Source organism: Engraulis encrasicolus, chromosome 6, assembly GCF_034702125.1.
Source record: "Engraulis encrasicolus isolate BLACKSEA-1 chromosome 6, IST_EnEncr_1.0, whole genome shotgun sequence".
Taxonomy (NCBI): Eukaryota; Metazoa; Chordata; class Actinopteri; order Clupeiformes; family Engraulidae; genus Engraulis; species Engraulis encrasicolus.
Genome location: NC_085862.1, coordinates 25,458,977 through 25,478,976, shown reverse-complemented (window position 1 = coordinate 25,478,976; position 20,000 = coordinate 25,458,977). Strand labels below are relative to the sequence as shown.

At 46.2% G+C, this 20,000-nt stretch overlaps 1 protein-coding gene across 2 annotated transcripts in view; it reads right to left on the bottom strand.

The window, feature by feature from the left end:
* The window catches only part of cpamd8 (C3 and PZP like alpha-2-macroglobulin domain containing 8), a 125,761-nt gene that overhangs the window by 83,412 nt on the left and 22,349 nt on the right, over window positions 1-20,000 (bottom strand). For both annotated transcript variants that reach the window (XM_063201028.1, XM_063201029.1), the window contains exons 10-20: window positions 18,468-18,576; window positions 17,590-17,817; window positions 16,185-16,355; window positions 14,531-14,659; window positions 13,165-13,414; window positions 11,505-11,677; window positions 9,762-9,911; window positions 7,503-7,661; window positions 5,659-5,798; window positions 5,170-5,232; window positions 3,580-3,811 (exon numbers count right to left, since the gene is read on the bottom strand). In XM_063201028.1, coding sequence (XP_063057098.1) covers window positions 3,580-3,811; window positions 5,170-5,232; window positions 5,659-5,798; window positions 7,503-7,661; window positions 9,762-9,911; window positions 11,505-11,677; window positions 13,165-13,414; window positions 14,531-14,659; window positions 16,185-16,355; window positions 17,590-17,817; window positions 18,468-18,576 — 1,804 coding nt within the window. The remainder of the gene's footprint in view (window positions 1-3,579; window positions 3,812-5,169; window positions 5,233-5,658; window positions 5,799-7,502; window positions 7,662-9,761; window positions 9,912-11,504; window positions 11,678-13,164; window positions 13,415-14,530; window positions 14,660-16,184; window positions 16,356-17,589; window positions 17,818-18,467; window positions 18,577-20,000) is intronic.

Here is a 20,000-nt window from a genome sequence, read left to right as displayed (position 1 = left end):
AGCCAGGACAACAGGTGTTGTCTATCACAGCAGCTGATTAGAGTCTTGTTGAAAAGTCGCTTTAGCAGTGAAAAGTCTTGTTGCCATTGACAGCGGTCTGTTATAGACCAACCCGTCCGTTATCGAAAAATAACAGACGTGCGAACGTTGGGGAGCCCCGTTGAAATGAATGGAGCATTCGATGACGTCACAACCATATAATATAATAGAATAATATACTGTAGTGTACTGTATGCTACTAACATCAAAAGAGCACAGGGTTCCCTCCCTCCTCTCCCCCTTGCGTGATAAGTGTTGGCGTGGCCCCTACTGTACCGGCCGCGGCTGCAGGCACGCTACTGGGGGATGTTCTCTCCCTCCCCACACATAACAACACACATCCACAGATACAGTAAGTGTAGTAGTACGCGCACACACACGCACAAGCACACACACATACACACACACACACACACAGGGAATGGAGGCAGGCAGGGCAGGCTAGCGGGGAGACACATAAGGAGCCCCTGAATACACACACGCACCCGCGCACGCACACACACACACACACACACACACACACACACACACACACACACACACACACACACACACACACACACACACACACACGCACACACACACACACACACACAAGCAAGGTAGGCAGGCAGATAGACAGATAGACAGATAGACAGGCAGGCGCGCGCGCACACACACACACACACACACACACACACACACACACACACACACACACACACACACACACACACACACACACACACACACACACACACACACACACACCCTAAGCATGCCGGGGGCAAGCCTGTTTTGATGAAGGTGACCATATCTAGCCTGTGCGTTAATCCGGCCCTGACCGCAGCCCCCATTTGTACAGTATGTCAGTTAAAAGCCTATAGAAACCCTTGGCCCACACACAGGCATGCACACACATCTGCGTTCTAAGTTTTCACAAGACCACAATCTCCAAAGGCCATGTGTCCTGCATTTGTGTGTAAGCTGCTCGGCATCTTAACTGAGCTGTACCCAGTGCTCCGCCCTGGCCACACGCCACGCAGAACCACAACAAACCTGCCACACCAAATGCTCCATAGTAGTGTAGCTTCCCTCAATCATTCCATGGACTTCCTCTCAAATCAACGTTTTTTGTAGGGTCAGCATCTCGCTGCAGACAATGCTCAACCGAAACAGGTCCTCTCCATAGGCACACACTAACATGTGCTAGTTGCCTGATTTTCATAGACTTCAGATCACTACCGCGATTCTGGTCTGACCAGGACTGTAACGATTAGCATTTCCATACAGGAAGAACTTTGTTTCCATGGCCTGGTTAACCTCCCTCGACTTCTTAGCCCAATAGAACGTCTCTGCTTAAACCACGTCACTGCCTTGAATTTGCCTCTACCCAGGATGGTTGGAAATGCTCAGTTGATTGGTTCCAGACAAAGTGGGTGGAGTTCCCGCTGTAGCGGGATTGAGCAAGCTCCTGGCCCTACTGTGTGCAGCTGAGCCGAAGGCGTTGCATCACCAGTAGGGCGGAGCCCTGCTAATGTGCTAGGGGACTAAATCACAGTCTCCATGGCAATATGATTCGGCATCGATTTTGATTTTGATTATTTTCAATACTTAAGAATGCCCCGCGATACAATACGATTAGTTTTTTTCCCAATTACTTTTCCACTTCTATTGTTATGGAGCAAGGGCATTGGACAGGGGCCAGCAATATGAATGTTTTCCATATTGAAGAACGCCCCCCGATACGATACGACTCGATTAGATCGTCGGCCGTAGGATCGATGCATCGATACATTTCGATTATTATTTACACACTTACCGGGCGAATACTGTACACTGGCCGCGACGCGATGGAAGCGACAGAGAATCGCTTCTGTGCAGAGCGTACGAGCGATTGAAGCGACTAGAGTATGTCCGTTACAAGCAGAAAGCAAGCATGCAAACATTCCCATTGGCTGTGGTCACTGACCTCTATACAGTCATTGGCTGTCGCGGCTAGTCGCTGAACTGCGTCATAGCTCATTTGCATAACATTCTCAGGAGTTCAACTACAAACTGTCGCTCTCGGCGTGTGAATCGCCTCTAGTCTCCAGAATCGCTTTTGTCGCGTGACTTAATACAAAGTCAATTACTTCCGTCGCTCGCCTCGCTCTTGTCGCAGCCGGTGTTTGCCCAGTAACACGTGGACTCCAATTGTGTGTAAGATCGCTGAGAGTCAGAATGCAGCCACTGCTACAAACTGGCCACACGTCATGCCATGTGTCTTGCGTGCGTGTGTAAACTCCACTAGTGTGTAAACTCAAGACACCCAAATCCATGAGCACACATAAACTCCCACACACACGTACACACGGCATGCACACACACACACTCACCCACACACCCACACACACACACACACACACACACACACACACACACACACACACACACACACACACACACACACACACACACACACACACACACACACACACACACACACACACACACACACACACACACACACACACACACACACACACACACACACACACACACACACATCCCTCCACTAGAATGCTCACACCTCACCTCACGCAACTCAAAAAATCTTCCACAGTCAAACACCATGTGTCCTTCATTTCAGTGTAAGCCCGATTTGTGTGTGTACAGTAAGCTCTGAGCCTTGGAGACTGTGGGTGGCTGACGGGGCTATGAGCCCTTTGGAGGCTCTGGGTGGCTGCAAGGGGCTTTGTTTGGGGTTTTCACAGCTGCTGTGCGTAAGTCGCTACGGTTACTTCTGTAAACAAACACCTGTCTGTCAGGAAGCGAGAGGACGGCCCAGCCATGGCTCAATCAGCTGGGCACTCAACTACTACACCGGCGAGCCGGGTTCGATTCTGGCCCGAGGTCATTTGCCGAACCTTCCCCGTCTCTCTCTCCCCGCTAATTTCCTGTCTCTCTGTACTGTCACAATGAAGGCATAAAACAGCCCAAAAACTATCTTGGGAAGAGAGGACGGGGCAACATACTGTTGTGTACCACGAGGACCAAGAGGGTGACTGATTAGCCCCTTAAGGGGTTAGATGAGTGGGGTTCAGGTAAAAGTGGATGATGCTGTTTATTATGAGTACACAGGCAACTGACAAGTCCTATTGACTCTTCCCAGTCACGTGACCTTCGTAAAGCCTACTACAATTCTGGACATGAAGCGGACAGCGGATTGAATTGGCTTGAATGCGACTAACGAAAAATGACAAATGACAAAAGAAAAGCATAAAAGAACAAAACAAGATGCAGAAAACATCTCTTCCTCCAGGCCAGATAAATACAGCAGGGAGAGGTGGATATAGTTGTGTACAACAAGTGAATGAGCGTGAGTAGGCCTTATAGTATGTGGCATGGGTGGGATGCTGTTCTTTGATCACCCTTTATCTACCAAGCCTCATTTTCCAACTGATTTGAATTTCATATTTGACGGACAGGTAATCAATTTAACCCTTTGAGTGCTTACATCAGCACAGGTGGGTAGGTAGCAAATCATTTACAGCTAATCCCTTTGTAGTGCCTGCTCACCTCAGCACAGGTGGGCAGGTAGTTGTAGACGGTGAGGGGTACTTTGGTCTGCTCCCCCCGGATGACGCTGTAGGGCAGCGTGAAGTCCACGAAGAAGGGCTTAAAGGTCCGCAGCTCCGCCCTGGGAGCCATGCCCAGCCCACTCTCCTCCGACAGACCAATCGCCTCCGTCACCCAGGTGGTGATGGAATCCGGGACGACCAATTGGAGCTCAGCTTCCCCTGTGACATCACTGAGAGACAGAGAAGGACATATGAAAAAAATGATGCTACGACGTACTTATGACATACATATACACATATGATCAGAGGTGGAAAGAGTACAGAAAAAATGTAATTGAGTAAAAGTATCATTATTTGTTTTGAAATCTACTCAGAGTAAAAGTAAAATTACCTCTTTTTGGAAATCTACTCGAGTAAAAGTAAAAATCACTTCTTTCAAAATGTAATTTGAGTAAAAGTTACCTAGTTGCTTTCAGTTAGCTTTTCTATCGAGAAATTCCATTTTTCTTCTTGAATAGCACCCTCCGTGACCTCTGTCTATTTCTGCACCAGTCATCTTCCAATAACCTGGCTATCGTGACTACAAAACCCTGTGAGCGTTGACCTGGCCCTGAGCACCATATTCTCAGAGGGCATTCAACCTGCATCTACGTGTATCAAATGCCTCGTTATGGTTGAAACGATCAATCAGGCCACTCTTGCCTCTGGCTTATTTTGCAGTGGGGAAGTTTAAATGCTCAAATTTAATTGTCTCCAAAAAGGATATGGATATGAACTTCAAATACCCATGTTTGCGAGACTGACTTGGTCAGGGAATTTTGAGCAGAATCTAAATAATAAGCAGGCCCATGGTGACATGATACCGATGGGCGCTGGATAATCATGCAATGGATTAGTCCAAAATAGATCATTTACTGTATGTGAAATGATAAATACACACAGGTTCCTTCATTTCTGGCAGATGTTTTCCTTAATGTAATTTTTCTCTACCGATCAGAATTTACTCAGTACTCAAGGCAGGTTCAAATATAATTAAGTAAAACTACTTGGGCCAAAATGTAATTTGAGTAAGAGTAAAATTACACATTTTCTACTTAAAAAATTGCAAGTTACTTGTAAAAGTACTTAATTACAGTCATTTGAGTACATGTAATTAGTTACTTTCCAGCCCTGCATATGATACATATGATATGTACGTACAAGACTGCATCCTCGTTTAAAATCTTCTCACAAAGTCATAAGGACCACCAATCAGTAAGGTAATGATGCTTTTGTTTATTTCTTTATTAGTTGGATCCCCATTAGCTGTGGCTATCTATTCTTACTGGGGTCCACGTTTTCAATAAAATCACTTCATCAAAGTAATGTCATTAAAATGTACAGATGAAGATCAAACAAAGAATCAATGCAACACCATATTACAGTAGATACGGTATAAACAAAATACATTACGACAAATTACACAATTTACAATCAATGCAGCTTGAGTTACGTAATAAATGTAAACCATCAACGTAACTCTTTCGCAACAATATTTTAACTCTAGCTTTGGAACTTATTTCCGTGATAAAAGTTGGCATAGATGTACCTGACGTTGAGACAGTGCCACACCCACGTCTCCGGGAAGAAGGTTCGCCTGCGCTTCTCTGCTCTGCAACCAGTCACAAGATAGTCAAAACAGGTCACGTTATGCATGTTTATGAGTGTGTGTGTGTGTGTGTGTGTGTGTGTGTGTGTGTGTGTGTGTGTGTGTGTGTGTGTGTGTGTGTGTGTGTGTGTGTGTGTGTGTGTGTGTGTGTGAGAGAGAGAGAGAGAGAGAGAGAGAGAGAGAGAGAGAGAGAGAGAGAGAGAGAGAGAGAGAGAGAGAGAGAGAGAGAGTGGTGTGATGTGGTGTGTGGTTTATGGGTGTGTGTGTGTGTGTGTGTGTGTGTGTGTGTGTGTGTGTGTGTGTGTGTGTGTGTGTGTGTGTGTGTGTGTGTGTGTGTGTGTGTGTGTGTGTGTGTGTGTGTGTGTGTGTACGTGTGTGTGTGTGTACGTGTGTGTGTGTGTGAGAGAGAGTGAGAGAGTGATAGAGAACCTGGGTCCCGGTCGTGTGTGCAGGGCCGCCTGTGTGGAGGTGTGTGGTTGGAAGGCTGGCACTGCCTCGTCTGTGTACATGCCCTCCCTCTGCCTGTGGTTCAACTGAACCAGGTCCGTCATCACCACCAGACCCGTCTCCTACACACACACACACACACACACACACACACACACACACACACACACACACACACACACACACACACACACACACACACACACACACACACACACACACACACACGAGCGCGCGCGCACGCACACAGGCACGCATGCACGGACAGGCACGCACACGCATACACACACACACACAACACAAACACGCACACACAAGGAGACAGTGATAAAAAAAGTGTATGAGTGTGACTGTGAGATTGTGAAAAGGGATAGAAAGAGAGAGAGTGAGTGAGAGAAAGAGAGAGAGAGAAATGCAAAAAGACAGTATGACCAGTGCTTTACATGCTTATATTTTGTGCTGTAACAATATTGTATTGAACCGAAACGTCGCAATACGCAGAGTGACAATACTGTATCCTGGTGCAAGAATCATGATACGCCCTTTCAAAGTTGTTACATTTAATTCCAGAGATGCTTAATTTTAATGTTTTAATTTTAGTTTAATTTTATAATGTTGGCAAATGTGAAAAAATAGAATTAATAATTTTTTTTTTTTACTTTTAAACAACAAAACCCATTTAAATCGTGGGGTGTAGGCCTACTGAACCGCTGGTCAAATATCATGACACGAACTGAATCGTGAGTTAAGTGTATCGCTACAGCCCTAATGCTAATGTGAGCCAGCCACATACAGTACATGCCGACAGCCTTAATGAGTACTGCTGATAGGTAGTAGGGTGTGGTGAGTGAGACTGTCTCTGACTCTGTCGGTCTGTGAGAACGACATGCAGGCACTGGCAATGACACTGACATAGTTAAGAAAGGCACGGGCATGAGCACACACACACACACACACACTCGCACATACGCACACACACACGTTTGCACACGCACGTAATCTCACACTCAGCTAGTGGCACGATTGTAAGAATGGATGTGTTTTGACACAGATGCTTATGTGCGTTTGGGGCAAAGCAATGCGTCCCGCCATGTCTAGACACTGGTGTGTCGTTGTCGCTGATTAGTGTGCATGCGCGTGTGTCTGGTGTGTGTTTGGTTTGTTTGTTTATAGTTTGTCTGTGTGTGCGTCTGGCGTATGTGTCTCAAGTGTTTCTGCTGTCTGTGTGTGTATCTTTCTGAGGCTAATTTGACTGTTGCTGTGGGAATATCATTGGGAGTGTTTCGCTAACTGCATCTGACAGTGTTGTTGATGTCGTTATGTGGGTGGTAGACAGACTGACTGAGGATTAGATAAATGTTGGTGGTCTGTCGTCTGCCTCTGCTGACAATGTTTGTGTGTCTGTTTGCATACACGTGTTTGCATGTGTGTGTGTGTGGGTGTGTGTGTGCGCGTGTGTTTTGCACATTGCTCACTCTATGCCTTTTACGTAAAACCTTTTGGCTATGGCCAAGTACACTGTAAAACATTTCTGCCAGTTAAATATAAAAAAGTTGAAAAAACTTTGTAAGTTAACTCAAAGAAAGCCTCGAGATGAATTAAGCCTCAAGTTAACTTACAAACTTAAGGCAGCAGGGCAACTTAGCTTTTCACATTTAACCCCTTAGTGCAGCACTATGGCTCTCTGTAATGTCATAGCAATGTTGTTATGATGTAGTTAAGCATTTTCAGCAAGTGAATAGGGTCGCCGGCAACCCCAGCTGCAGTAAGAGACTACCTGGCTGCAGTAACTAACGTTTTTACAGTGATATAGATCAGGTGCTTACCGTAAAGGCAAAGCGTGCGTCTTTGGTGATGTCCCAGTGCCATGGAAACACTGATGACCTGCGTCTCCTTGACGACAGGCCTGGCCACCAGAAGTGTCCGTCATCCTTTGGGACCCCGAAGGCATCTGACACGTCAAAGTCGGCCAGCTCTTTGAACACCTGCAGTATTCAATTCAATTCTTTATATCAGACACAATTGCATGGTCCATATCAAAATACAAAGTAAAAAAGTAAAATAAAAGACAAAACAAGGATAAAAGAAAATAATAGAAAAGTACACAGTCATCAGAGATATAAGCACTTTCTCCAGTGTCGCCTTAGCTTGGAGAAGAACCTAACAGAGCGCTTGGCTGGGTTTACTAGAGATTCAATTTTACTATTTTGAGAGCAATCCAGTTGGCACATGAATTTACACATTAAGTTTTCGCACAGAAAGGGCGGAATTCTCCCGTCTCCACTTAAGTCGGTTTTACGCGCGCATATTTTACGCAGTCTTCTCTTGCGCGTATTCTCCCCTCTGGAACGTCGCCACACCCCTCGCGCTTAACTCAGAAAAACAGCGCGTAGCCCAACATAGGCGTGATATATGCTAAATGGGGGGATGAGTCTCCGCCAAGTTCATCAGTTGTGGCTACAAAGAAACTATGGAGCATGGATTTTCAGATCAACCATGTGAAAACCTCGGCAGTCCATTGAGATCCAACACTGAACTTTAACTTTGAATTTAAAACCACGTGCCAAAAGTCATCTTGCAAAAGCGTTTCAAAATCTAACCTCCGCTCCTTTTCACAAGCAGAAGGCAAGTATTGGAGGTGAGATAATGAGATGGAAACTCGATGTGTCCATTTGGCGGGAAATCAGCTGAGCGTTTTGGTGCGCAACAGGTTGATTGAAATAATAAACATGATTGAACATTTTTTTTAAAAATGGAGTTTGGCGTGTTGCCTGGACAATTCCGGAAATCAAAAAGTGATTTAAAATGCTGATCATTCCCACAGTTAAACAAACACATAGTAGGCCTGTTTGCTGACTTTTAAAAGTGTTTATCCGCTTCTCTGTACAGCAACGTGACATTAAAATAATTGGAAATATGTTGATCTCAGCTGTCCGTCAGCATATTACACTTAGGCTACATGCATGCTGAAGAATGAACAAGGAAATCGATCGTCATGAAAAAATGGAGACTTTATATTCTGTCGCAGACATGGGAATTAATTGGACATGGGCATGCAATGCCAAGCCAGGACTTAAACGTGCAGCTGATGAGGTGTAATAGAGACCAGAATCGAAATGCCAAAGACATGCTCTGATATGTAAGCCTACCTTTTACGTTTAGCTGTAATGACATTCAGGAAATATTTTCTGCCTTACAAAAACAGATAGGACAACCTGTAGCCTCAGTATGTGGTGGTTTTGTATGTCGGGCATCAGTTCAGAAAGTTTAATAGGTTACATGCACATATGCACGAGTTCCAATAAATCACAAAAGTGGAGGAGTTGAAATAAAAACCCTTTACTTAACGTCGTGGCTACAACATAGTAAAAATGGTGAAGGTTGTTTTTGAATAGGCATACTTTGGGTGGCTGTGAGGACGACTGGAACAGCGGTCTTTAGTCTGACGTGCCTTGTCAATTTAGCCTACTTGTGCATGGTGCAACCTGCAACGAGGTGTTTTTGGTTTTGGTTACCGTCCGTGGAGACAACATGATGATCCTCATACTGATTAATTAATTACCTGCTTTTGTTTGTAAGTTCACCGATATGAGAACATGCTCTGGGCAGCTGGTCATATTTTGTCACAATTAATGTAGGATGTTTATGTGGAACTGTGAATGAATTTCGATTTGGACTCACGCTGACGGTAAGGAACATCAACAAAGCATACCGTGTAACATGTTCAAAATGCGAGCCAAGCGAGCATCAAATGCAATATTACATTTTACCTCATAGTGGCGCTTGACCTTACTACAGCCCTTTGATGCGCGTAAAGGCAAACGCGCGTAAGTGCACGGGAGAATACGCTTAGGATTCATTTACATGCGAAACTCCCTGATTTTGGCCTGGCCCCACCCAAAGTGCGCAACTGGCAAAATTCCACGTAAACCCCGCTTAATCACAGACTTGAGTAACCACGGAGGCGCTGTTGCGCGCTTTTTTTGACTTAAGCGGTTGGGAGAATTCCGCCCAAAATGAATAACATGCCCTGGCTGCACACACACACGCACACACACACACACCCTCACAGAGGGGGTACTGACCTTGTCGGGGCTGAGTTGGAAGCCTGGCTTGAGGAGGTACATGCTCTTGTCCACGGCCGCCACACACACACATGACCCTCGTTGACCTCTGACCCTCAGGCTGATGGGGTCGCCTGGCATGGACTCGTTGGAGGAGAGAGTGACTGAGACCTACAGGGGTGGCACCACACACACACACACACACACACACACACACACACACACACACACACACACACACACACACACACACACACACACACACACACACACACACACACACACACACACACACACACACACACACACACACACACACATAGACACTGTATGAACACTATGCTAATGTGACCTCGAGCCATGCTGCCCCTGTGGAATGTGTGTGTGTGTGTGTGTGTGTGTGTGTGTGTGTGTGTGTGTGTGTGTGTGTGTGTGTGTGTGTGTGTGTGTGTGTGTGTGTGTGTGTGTGTGTGTGTGTGTGTGTGTGTGTGTGTGTGTGTGTGTGTGTGTGTGTGTGTGTGTGTGTTTAAATGGTGTGTGTGTGTGTGTTTAAATGGTGTGTGTGTGTGTGTTTAAATGGTGTGTGTGTGTGTGTGTGTTATGTCGTGCTGTGCTGTGGTGTGGGGCAGAGAGGTTGCTAAACATATACAGGTCTATGGGGAGCAATGTGGAGCCCCCACAAAAACAATGAGCCCCCACAAAAACCTCCACGGAGGGTGTCCCCAGTCCCTTCACACTAGGTAAGCCCACACGGTTACGCCACAGAGGTTAAGAGTGTGTGTTTGTGTGCGTGTGTGTGTTTTGTTTATCCTTGAATGATGTTTCATTTTTGTAACAACGATGCTGGCATAAGTAAATGTGTAAGTCTTTTAAAATCTGCCAGCCTGTCAATAGCCTATTCCAAAATATTTGGATCTTGTCTGCGCACGCTCATGCACGTGTGTGTGTGTGTGTGTGTGTGTGTGTGTGTGTGCGCGTGTGCGTGTGTGTGTGTGTGTGTGTGTGTGTGTGTGTGTGCGTGTGTGCGTGTGCACGTTCGTGTGTATGTGTGTGTGTGTAAGTGCGTGCATGCACATGCACGTGTGTGTGTGTGTGTGTGTGTGTGTGTGTGTGTGTGTGTGTGTGTGTGTGTGTGTGTGTGTGTGTGTGTGTGTGTGTGTGTGTGTGTGTGTGTGTGTGTGTGTGTGTGACCCTCAGGGAAGGCCATAAGGTTGCCATATAAATCTTGGAGGGAGACGCCCAGACATTTATATCAACAACACACCACCCGTTGCAGTGTCTATGACTAGACTGGTGAGGGCTTGTGTAGTGAAATGTGTTGAAAATAATACATTGGATGCATGAATGTATTTCAATACAATAGATAGAGGAGTTGCAGCAAGTGGGAGTTTGAACAGAGGAACAGTCAGCGACTGAATGTGCATTGTGCGTGTGTGTGTGAGTGAGTGAGTGAGTGTGTGTGAGACAGAGAGAGAGAGAGAGAGAGAGAGAGAGAGAGAGAGAGAGAGAGAGAGAGAGAGAGAGAGAGACAGACAGACAGACAGACACAGACAGACAGACAGAGAGACAGAAAGACAGACAGACAGACAGAGAGACAGACAGACAGATGAGGCTATGATTATGTTCTGAAATGTAAGTTGCTTTGGTTACAATGCCAAATGCAATGTAATGTAATGTAATGTGAGGAGAAAGTAAAGAAGCGAATAAGAATGGAGAGAATGAAGAGATAAAATGCTAAAGAGATGAAGAATAAAAGAGGGACACCTTATTCTCGAAGCTGGGTTGCACAGGGAGCTGCAGGCTGTCGGTGACGCCCTCTCCGCTCTCCCGCACGTAGTACACCAGCAGACGACTCAGAGGGGCCATCGCCTCGGTAACAGCCAGCCTCACGCTCATCACACAGCTGTCAATCTCAGCCTGGGGGAGGGGCAACTCCTCTGGAAACCAGGAAGTAAAAAAAACATTATGAAGAGTTAGCTTCATGGCCCTACCGTGGCGCTAATAGTAGGGCACTCGTCTGCTACGCGGCTGACCCGGGTTCGATTCCGGTGGGTATGTGTGTGATTTGGAGTTGGTGTGTAAGTGTTGAGTGTAGATGAGCTGTGTTTTGGGAGCATGTGTGATGAGAGTGGGTGTAGTAAAGTAGAGTAGAGTAGAGTATAGTAGTAGAGTAGAGTAGAGTAGAGTAGAGTAGAGTAGAGTAGAGTAGAGTAGAGTAGAGTAGAGTAGAGTAGAGTAGAGTAGAGTAGAGTAGAGCGAAGTACAGGGGAGGAGAAGAGTAGAGTAGAGTATAGCTGAGTAGAGTACAATGGTGGTGGAGATCAGAGCAGAGTAGAGGAGAGTAGAGTATGTTTGTAGAATAGAGTAGAATAGAGTAGAGTAGAGAAGAGTAGAGTGGTGTAGAGTAGAGAACAGCAGAGTAGAGTAGAGTACAGTTTAGTAAAGTACATTATAGTAGAGTACAGTACAGTAGAATGGAGCAGAATAGTAGATGTTATTGTCCCTAATGAGAAATTTGTCTGGGGCTTAACAGTCAATGCTGTTGTGGAGCTTACTGTGTAGAGGGCATGTGTCAAACTGACTTACTGTATGTAGGGGGTTTGTGGAGGGTGTGTGGAGGGTGTGTGTGCGGTCTTGAGTTGACCTATATGGAGACTGTCATGTGAAGTTGACCTGCTATGTGGAGACAGAGTGTGTGTTGTAGAGTTGATCTGCATGGAGACTGTGTGGAGAAAACCAGAAACCTTTGCTATTTTCTTTAGAACAGGAATGAAACCTGAAACTTTATATTTTTCACTTATCAGAACGGAAGCATTCCTTAAGAATAATGGTATAATCAGATTAGAATTTCTGTTCCATGCTGTGCACAAACACCTGTAGAGGTTTACTTCCTGTTTGCTCAATAAAATCCATAGACCATATATAGAGATGGTCATATACAGATTATGGACACCTTATGACTATCAGACAATCAAAGGGCCTAATCTCCAAGTCTGATTTGTAATCGTTGCCACAGTCACTGAAAAAAAAACTTTACTATCATAGTACTACACTGCACGGGGCCTTTAGTAATACATTATGACTTGGTCATTGCCATTTTGGTAACAGCTGATTTATAACAAGGGCTGTCTAACAGGGTTAAGAGACGTAGCCTACATAAATAGTGTAGTGGTTTATCCATCCTTGTTTCAAACATGAACTGAACTATTTGTTGTGGATCTGTGTGGGTGTGGATTTTGATGTTTTTAATCTTTTTTATTCTAATTATGTAATGTGTTAACTTAATGTTTTCTCTGACTCTATAATTCTTTCTTGCTTCCTTTCTTTTTACTTTTATTTTTGTATATGACGCACATTGAATTACACCTGTGGATGAAATGCGCTATACAAATCCGCAAACTTGCCTTGCCTTGCCTGGCCTCACCTGTATCGGAGGGAGTCTGTGTGGTGTGGATGTTCTTGTCAAAGGTGACTGCGGACCTCCTCTGTCGGGGGCTGCTGGGATCGGGGTGAGGGTCTGAGGGGTGGGGGTCGGGAAGGGGAGCAGGATGCTGGTCGGGCTCAGGATGCTGTAGTCCCGACTGCACGATGTTGCCACGAGAGGCCACCTCATAGTGAAGGGTGAAGTTACACCCACAGGTAGACTTCAGCTGTATCAGCGCCTCCTCTCCAATCTGAGAGAGGCAGAGAGAGAGAGAGAGAGAGAGGGAGAGAGAGAGAGAGACAGACAGACAGAGACAGAGACAAGCAGACAGACAGACAGATAGATACAGACACAGACACAGACACAGACACAGACAGACACAAACACAAACACAGACACAAACACAAACACAGAGGTCAGAGGTTGTTCCTATGCCAAGTTGGTTGTACAACAGTTGTACACTACTGTAATTAACTTGGCATTATGACTTTGATTTGAAATTCTGCAAGATAGTGACTGAACGGATTACTGGTACAGGTCCATGTACTTTCTCATCTCTATGGGCTAGTCAGGGCTCTGTAATCACCTATAGGGGTTAGCAATGTAGCTACTGGTGCTGTAACTCAGGGGTTCCCAAAATGTACCATGACAAGCCCCCCCATATACCGGTAGATTCCAGCCAAATCCCCACTTGGGTGGTCATGCCACATTTTTTTTTTCTGTGCACCCCCTTCATTACCATAGTCTGTCTGTGTCCCAGTGCCCCATTCGGATATAAAATAAGGATAACAGCAGAATTATGAGATCAATTGATTATTATTAGGCAATTCTGAACTACTCGGAATATTGATCAGCTTATTTTTGCTTATTTTGGTGCACATTAATTATTCCATTAATTATTATTATTTTTTTGTTTGTTTTGGTAAACATTTTCTTCCAACTTGCCACAGATCCCCTAGCACTCCTTCACGGTCTCCCAAGGGTCCCCGGCCCCCACTTTGAAAACCATGGCTATAACTGGCACTCACCTGTAGGGGTTGTCCAGGGCTCTGCAGCTGGATGTGGCACTCACCTGTAGGGGTTGTCCAGGGCTCTGCAGCTGGATGTGGCACTCACCTGTAAGGGTTGGCCAGGGCTCTGGTAATCCCTCGTAAGGGTTAGTGATGCAGCTACGTACTGTTGCTATAACCTGCACTCACCTATAGGGGTTGGCCGGTGCTCTGCAGCTGGATGTGGCACTCACCTGTATGCATTGGTCAGGGCTCTGGTTATCACCCGTAGGGGTTGGTGATGTAGCTACTGGTGCTATAACCGGCACTCACCTGTAGGGGTTGGCCAGGGCTCTGCAGCTGGATGTGGCACTCACCTGTAGGGGTTGTCCAGGGCTCTGCAGCTGGATGTGGCACTTGCTGGGGGAGTACCAGCTGCTGATGGACAGGTAGCTCGGCAGGTACTGGTCACTGGCCGCCCGCCCATCTATGGACATCACCTTAGTCTGGGGGATAGAGAAGGGAAATAGGATTATTTACAATTATGGCCATCTATGGACATCACCGTAAGCTAGGTTCACACACGTCGCTGCTAGTTACTCACTTAGCGAATGAAGTCAATAGAATGTCAATGTGTTCCAGCGAGATGAGCAGGCGAGTAAGCGAGTACTGTACAAGCGATGCAATGTGGACGGATGCCGAGTTGAAAATATTTTAACTTCGAGCGAGGCGAGTAAACGAGTAACCAATTGGAATGCAGAGTTTCGGTACTTCTCGCCTGAACATTGGCAGTTAAAGCCGCGGGAACTTTCAGCGAACGTTCCATGAGAGAGTGGCGAGCAGGCGAGCAAGCGAGAAGCTAGTAAATAGCAGCGGTGTGTGTGTACGTAGCTTTAGTCTGGAGGAGAGAGAAGGGAAACACAATAACTATGGTAATCTCAGAGTGAACCTGATGAAACGCGCTCACCTAATAAACTATCAGCAAAGAAGACCAGTGTGCTGGGATTTATCCCCCCTTAAAGGACCAGTTCAGTCAATTTCAATATGCTGTTGTATTGCTCACGCTACCCTTGACTTGTCAGTAGTACCCGGTGATGCCACATTCTTCGGCTCAGCCCTTTCCGAGATATGAGCTATTCTAATGAGGGCAGCGCTTGTTTACTTTTTTTTTAATTAACAAAGGCCTACACCAAATATTTTCCCAAAAGGTACTGCTGTTTGCTAGTTGTCTGCTGATGTTGTATAACCTTTTGGATGTTTTTGGGAATAAATAAAAATGTTTTTTGAAATGTAAACAATGTGCTTCCCCCATTACAATGACCAGGATCTCTGAAAAGGCTGAAGGCTGAAAAAAATCTCAGGTAGTGACAAGCCCAGGGTAGTGTGAGCATTACAACTGCATGTTGAAATTGACTGAACTGGTCCTTTAACTACAATTATATGGCCGTCTATAGACATTGCCACAGGAGGAACACATCTATGGATGATCTGTATGACATAGTTCATAGATCTATCATAGTTTAATTTGTACAAGGGCATTACAAAATAGATGGCTGGAAGGTCTAATGGTTGAAGTATCTTTTACCACGGCCATACCATGACTTTTTAAACATTTACTTGCCAAGTTCAAAATGGCCACCGGTAACTTATCATGTCAACATAAGGAAAGCCCAAATTGTGGGATTTTGGAAGTTGTGCATGAAGTATCGGAACTATATAATCTTCAGTCATTAAATTCCCATAATTCCCAACAGTTCACTATGTAGACCACACACACCCACCCTGTCTGTCTGTATTTCTGTCTGCCTGTATAAGGGCCACTGACACGTTTGTCTGGGCCCAGGACACAATCATGTGAAAGGGCCCCCTTGCAATACATACAATGTAATGGGGAGCCAATTCCCCCCGCCCCCCCCCCTGGACCCTGGATAACTGACCCATGCCCCCCTCCCCTCCGGCTTCCTTGGCGTGTCTGTCTGCCTGTCTGTCTGTCTCTCTACTGTATCTGTCTGTCTGCTTCCTGCCACTGACCTCGAGCCAGACGTACTGTGCAGCGGTGGGGATGGAGGGGATCTCGAAGGAGGCCTGTCCGGCGTGGGAGAGCAGCTCGCTGGTGAAGACGTTGTCCTTGGGAGTCAGCTCCGCCTTCACACGCACGCGCACGCCGTCCGCAGGGCTGCCGTCTGGGTACGTCACTTCAATCTACATCATTGCACAAACACATGTGTAGGCATACACACGCGAACACACATGCACACGCAAACACGCACAAACACATGTGTAGGCATACACACGCGAACACACATGCACACGCAAACACGCAAACACGCACACACGCACAAACACATGTGTAGGCATACACACGCGAACACACATGCACACGCAAACACGTTAACACGCAAACACGCACACACGCACAAACACATGTGTAGGCATACACACGCGAACACACATGCACACGCAAACACGCACACATGCCCAGACACACGCACAGATACATGCACGCACACACACACACACACACACACACACACACACACACACACACACACACACACACACACACACACACACACACACACACACACACACACACACACACACACACACACACACACACACACACACACACACACACACACACACACACACACACACACACCTGATCAGCCTCATATGGCCTCTAAAAAGCATACCACCTTGGCCTTACTCTACAATGTATTATAATTGCATTGATGGGCAACCTGGATTTAGAAACTACAATCTAGTTTGCTTGGATAATACTATAGGCTACACAATTTCTTGTTGATTGGTTCCCTCGCTTAGGGCAGCTACCATGCTGTCTTTCAAATCAGAATGATTGTGCAGGGTCCTACTGTGGCTCTTATGGTAGGGCACTGGGCTTCTACGCCGGCGACCCGGGTTCCTGCCCGGGTCAATGGCCAACCCATCCCCATCTCTCTCCCCATTCGCTTGCTGTCTACCTCTCCTGTCCTGTCCTCAAAAATGATTGTGCAAAGCAGCATTGGATTTCCCAGGCCACAACCCAGTGCTACATACAGTACAGTATTCCTGGTTTGACCTGTCCAATGAAAGTCCAGGTCATTTGGAATACTGTATGTGGCGCTGGATTGTAGCTCCTGCATCCAGGTTGTCCATCACGGTATCCTGCCATACAAGGGCAAAGTGCAGTAACTATGCCAACAATGAAACTGAGAAACTGGCCTTGGTATCAGGTTGGATATTGTAGTTACTGCAAGTTCGAAATACCCTAGTAATAGATCTAAAACGAGGAACATTTGGACCATATGACCTTGTCACAAAATAAAGAAGGTGTAAGGAAGACCACTTTCAGTCTAACCTCAATTTTGACCAAATAATATGTAGTGACTGCTCTTTGCCATTGTAGGGCAGTATAATCCGTCCTCGGTCTCACCTTGCCCTTGTATGGGAGGCCAGGTTTGAACTGCTTGCGGGTGTCCTTGGAGTACTTGACGTCGATGAGCTGCTTGTGAACGGGGGTGGAGTCGTCCAGCATGGTCTGCTGACTGCCGTCCACGCTGCTGACGGACACCCACATGCTCACCGTGCCCCGGAAGTGATCCGCCACGTCCAGAGGCATCATCTCCTTCACACACAGGGGGAAGGTGGCCATGCCGCGGATCTACAGTAGACAGAACATGGCACAGGAGAGGCAATCACACACAGGGGGAAGGTGGCCGTGCCGCGGATCTAGACATATTACATGGCACAGGAGAGGGAGAGACTTCCTCTTTTTAAAGGTGCACTGTGTAGGATGATGTCCAGAGTAGGTATTGCAACTATGCTGCTCATTGAAAATATGAATTATTGACAGTGCACCTTTAAACATATAAAGTAAAGATGTGGACGGATGTATCGGATCTGGAACGGATTAATTCAGGAAGTTTACTGGAGGGAGGGGTGAATTCTGTTGAAATTTGAAATGAGCATCTTACTTTGCCCAATTGTAAACATTTGGTTCTGACATTGAGAAATATGATGGATGGGAGGTGTAAACTCTGTTGAAGTTTGAAATTCGTGTCAAATTCGTGCACATTTTGGTGGTAATTATAGGATCACGATCCTGATCCAGGATTTTTTTAAAGATTCTTCACCATTGCGGGATAGGCCGACTTTTGACATTCCAGTTTTTCCACAAAAACAAGGCAAAAACACTTGAAAAAAATGAGGGTGAAACATAGTCAACTGTTCTATCAAACAGCTTTCTTGGCGGAGGTCTGCACTCTCTGAGCACATTTCTAGTTTCTTGTAGAAAGCAATGCATCCACTCACGTCCATGGTCTTAACCACCGGGTGCCCCACGTCATGGCGGTAGTAGCCCACGCCGTTTACTGTCATGTTGACAATCATCTTCCCCGTCACCGGCTTCCCAAACGTGTACCTGCCACCAGTTGACACAGAAAGAGTATTTTTAATTTTTATATTATGCATTCTTCTACACGATAAGATACGCTTGCTGTCACACGCACCTGCCAGATTGCAGGCACGCATCTGAGGGCTGGCAAGGGATCGTTGCCAAAGATCCAAAAGATGCCGAGGATGGAGGAGGAACATAATACAGGCTTGGCTCGGCGTTCACATGCCAGAGGGAGAACCTTATGCCCGTTGCACCTGAGCAAGGTGACTCATCTCATATAAGATTAAAAATAGATGCGTTCGATCAGCGATAAAACATGTCTCTGGGGGGATGAGAGTCCTCGCTGGAGATGTTTACATTTGTATTATGTTTAACAGCCCAGCGTGAAACAATATCCAGGGCTTGCCCGGCCTCGGCTGCGTGTGTCTGCTACACACCTCTATGACTGGCATGACTGGCAAAGTGCCGCCACGCAGCTGTGTGTATCTCTCTACGGATCTCTCTCTCTCTCTCTTTTTATGCAGCTGTGTCTGTCTTGAAACCTTAGAGCGCTGCATGCTGCAGGTGTGCTGTTAAACAAAAATGTCGACAATGATGGATGTACCCCCAGAAAGGAAGCGGAATGTGCGTAACGCTGTTTAAACTCCCAATTATTTGTTGAAATAACATTTTGCGGCGGACACTGCTGTTTGCACCTGTTGATGGCTTCCATGTGTAATGTAAAAAAGGTTTACTTCTACAACATCACGGCATTGCTATGACTTTACAGTGAATTGTAAGTTATGCATTACGAATGGGTCTTTGGCATTCGAGTAACATCGGGTTTATAACATAGCTGGGACTAGCTGCTAATACTTCCTGATCTCATTTGCTCCTTCACCTTCACCTGGTGCGTTCCTGCACAGAATTATGGATGTGAATTGATTCATGGCACAAACATACAGCACGTGTGTGTGTGTGTGTGTGTGTGTGTGTGTGTGTGTGTGTGTGTGTGTGTGTGTGTGTGTGTGTGTGTGTGTGTGTGTGTGCGCGTCTGCGTGTGCGTGTGCGTGTGCGTGTGTATGTGTGTGTGTCTCCGTGCAAGCATGTGTATGTGTGTGTCTCCGTGCAAGCATGTGTGTGTGTGTGTGTGTGTGTGTGTGTGTGTGTGTGTGTGTGTGTGTGTGTGTGTGTGTGTGTGTGTGTGTTTGTGTGTGTGTACGTGTGTGTGTGTGTGTGTGTGTGTGTGTGTGTGTGTGTGTGTGTGTGTGTGTGTGTGTGTGTGTGTGTGTGTGTGTGTGTGTGTGTGTGTGTGTGTGTGTGTGTGTGTGTGTGCTTGCGCATGTGTGCCTGCGTGTGTGTGTGTATGCGCACGTCAGTCCATGGGTCTGTGTGTGTGTCTGTATGTGTGTGTTTTTGTGTGTGTACCTGGCTGCATGTGCGTGTGTGCCTGCGTGTGTGCGTGCATT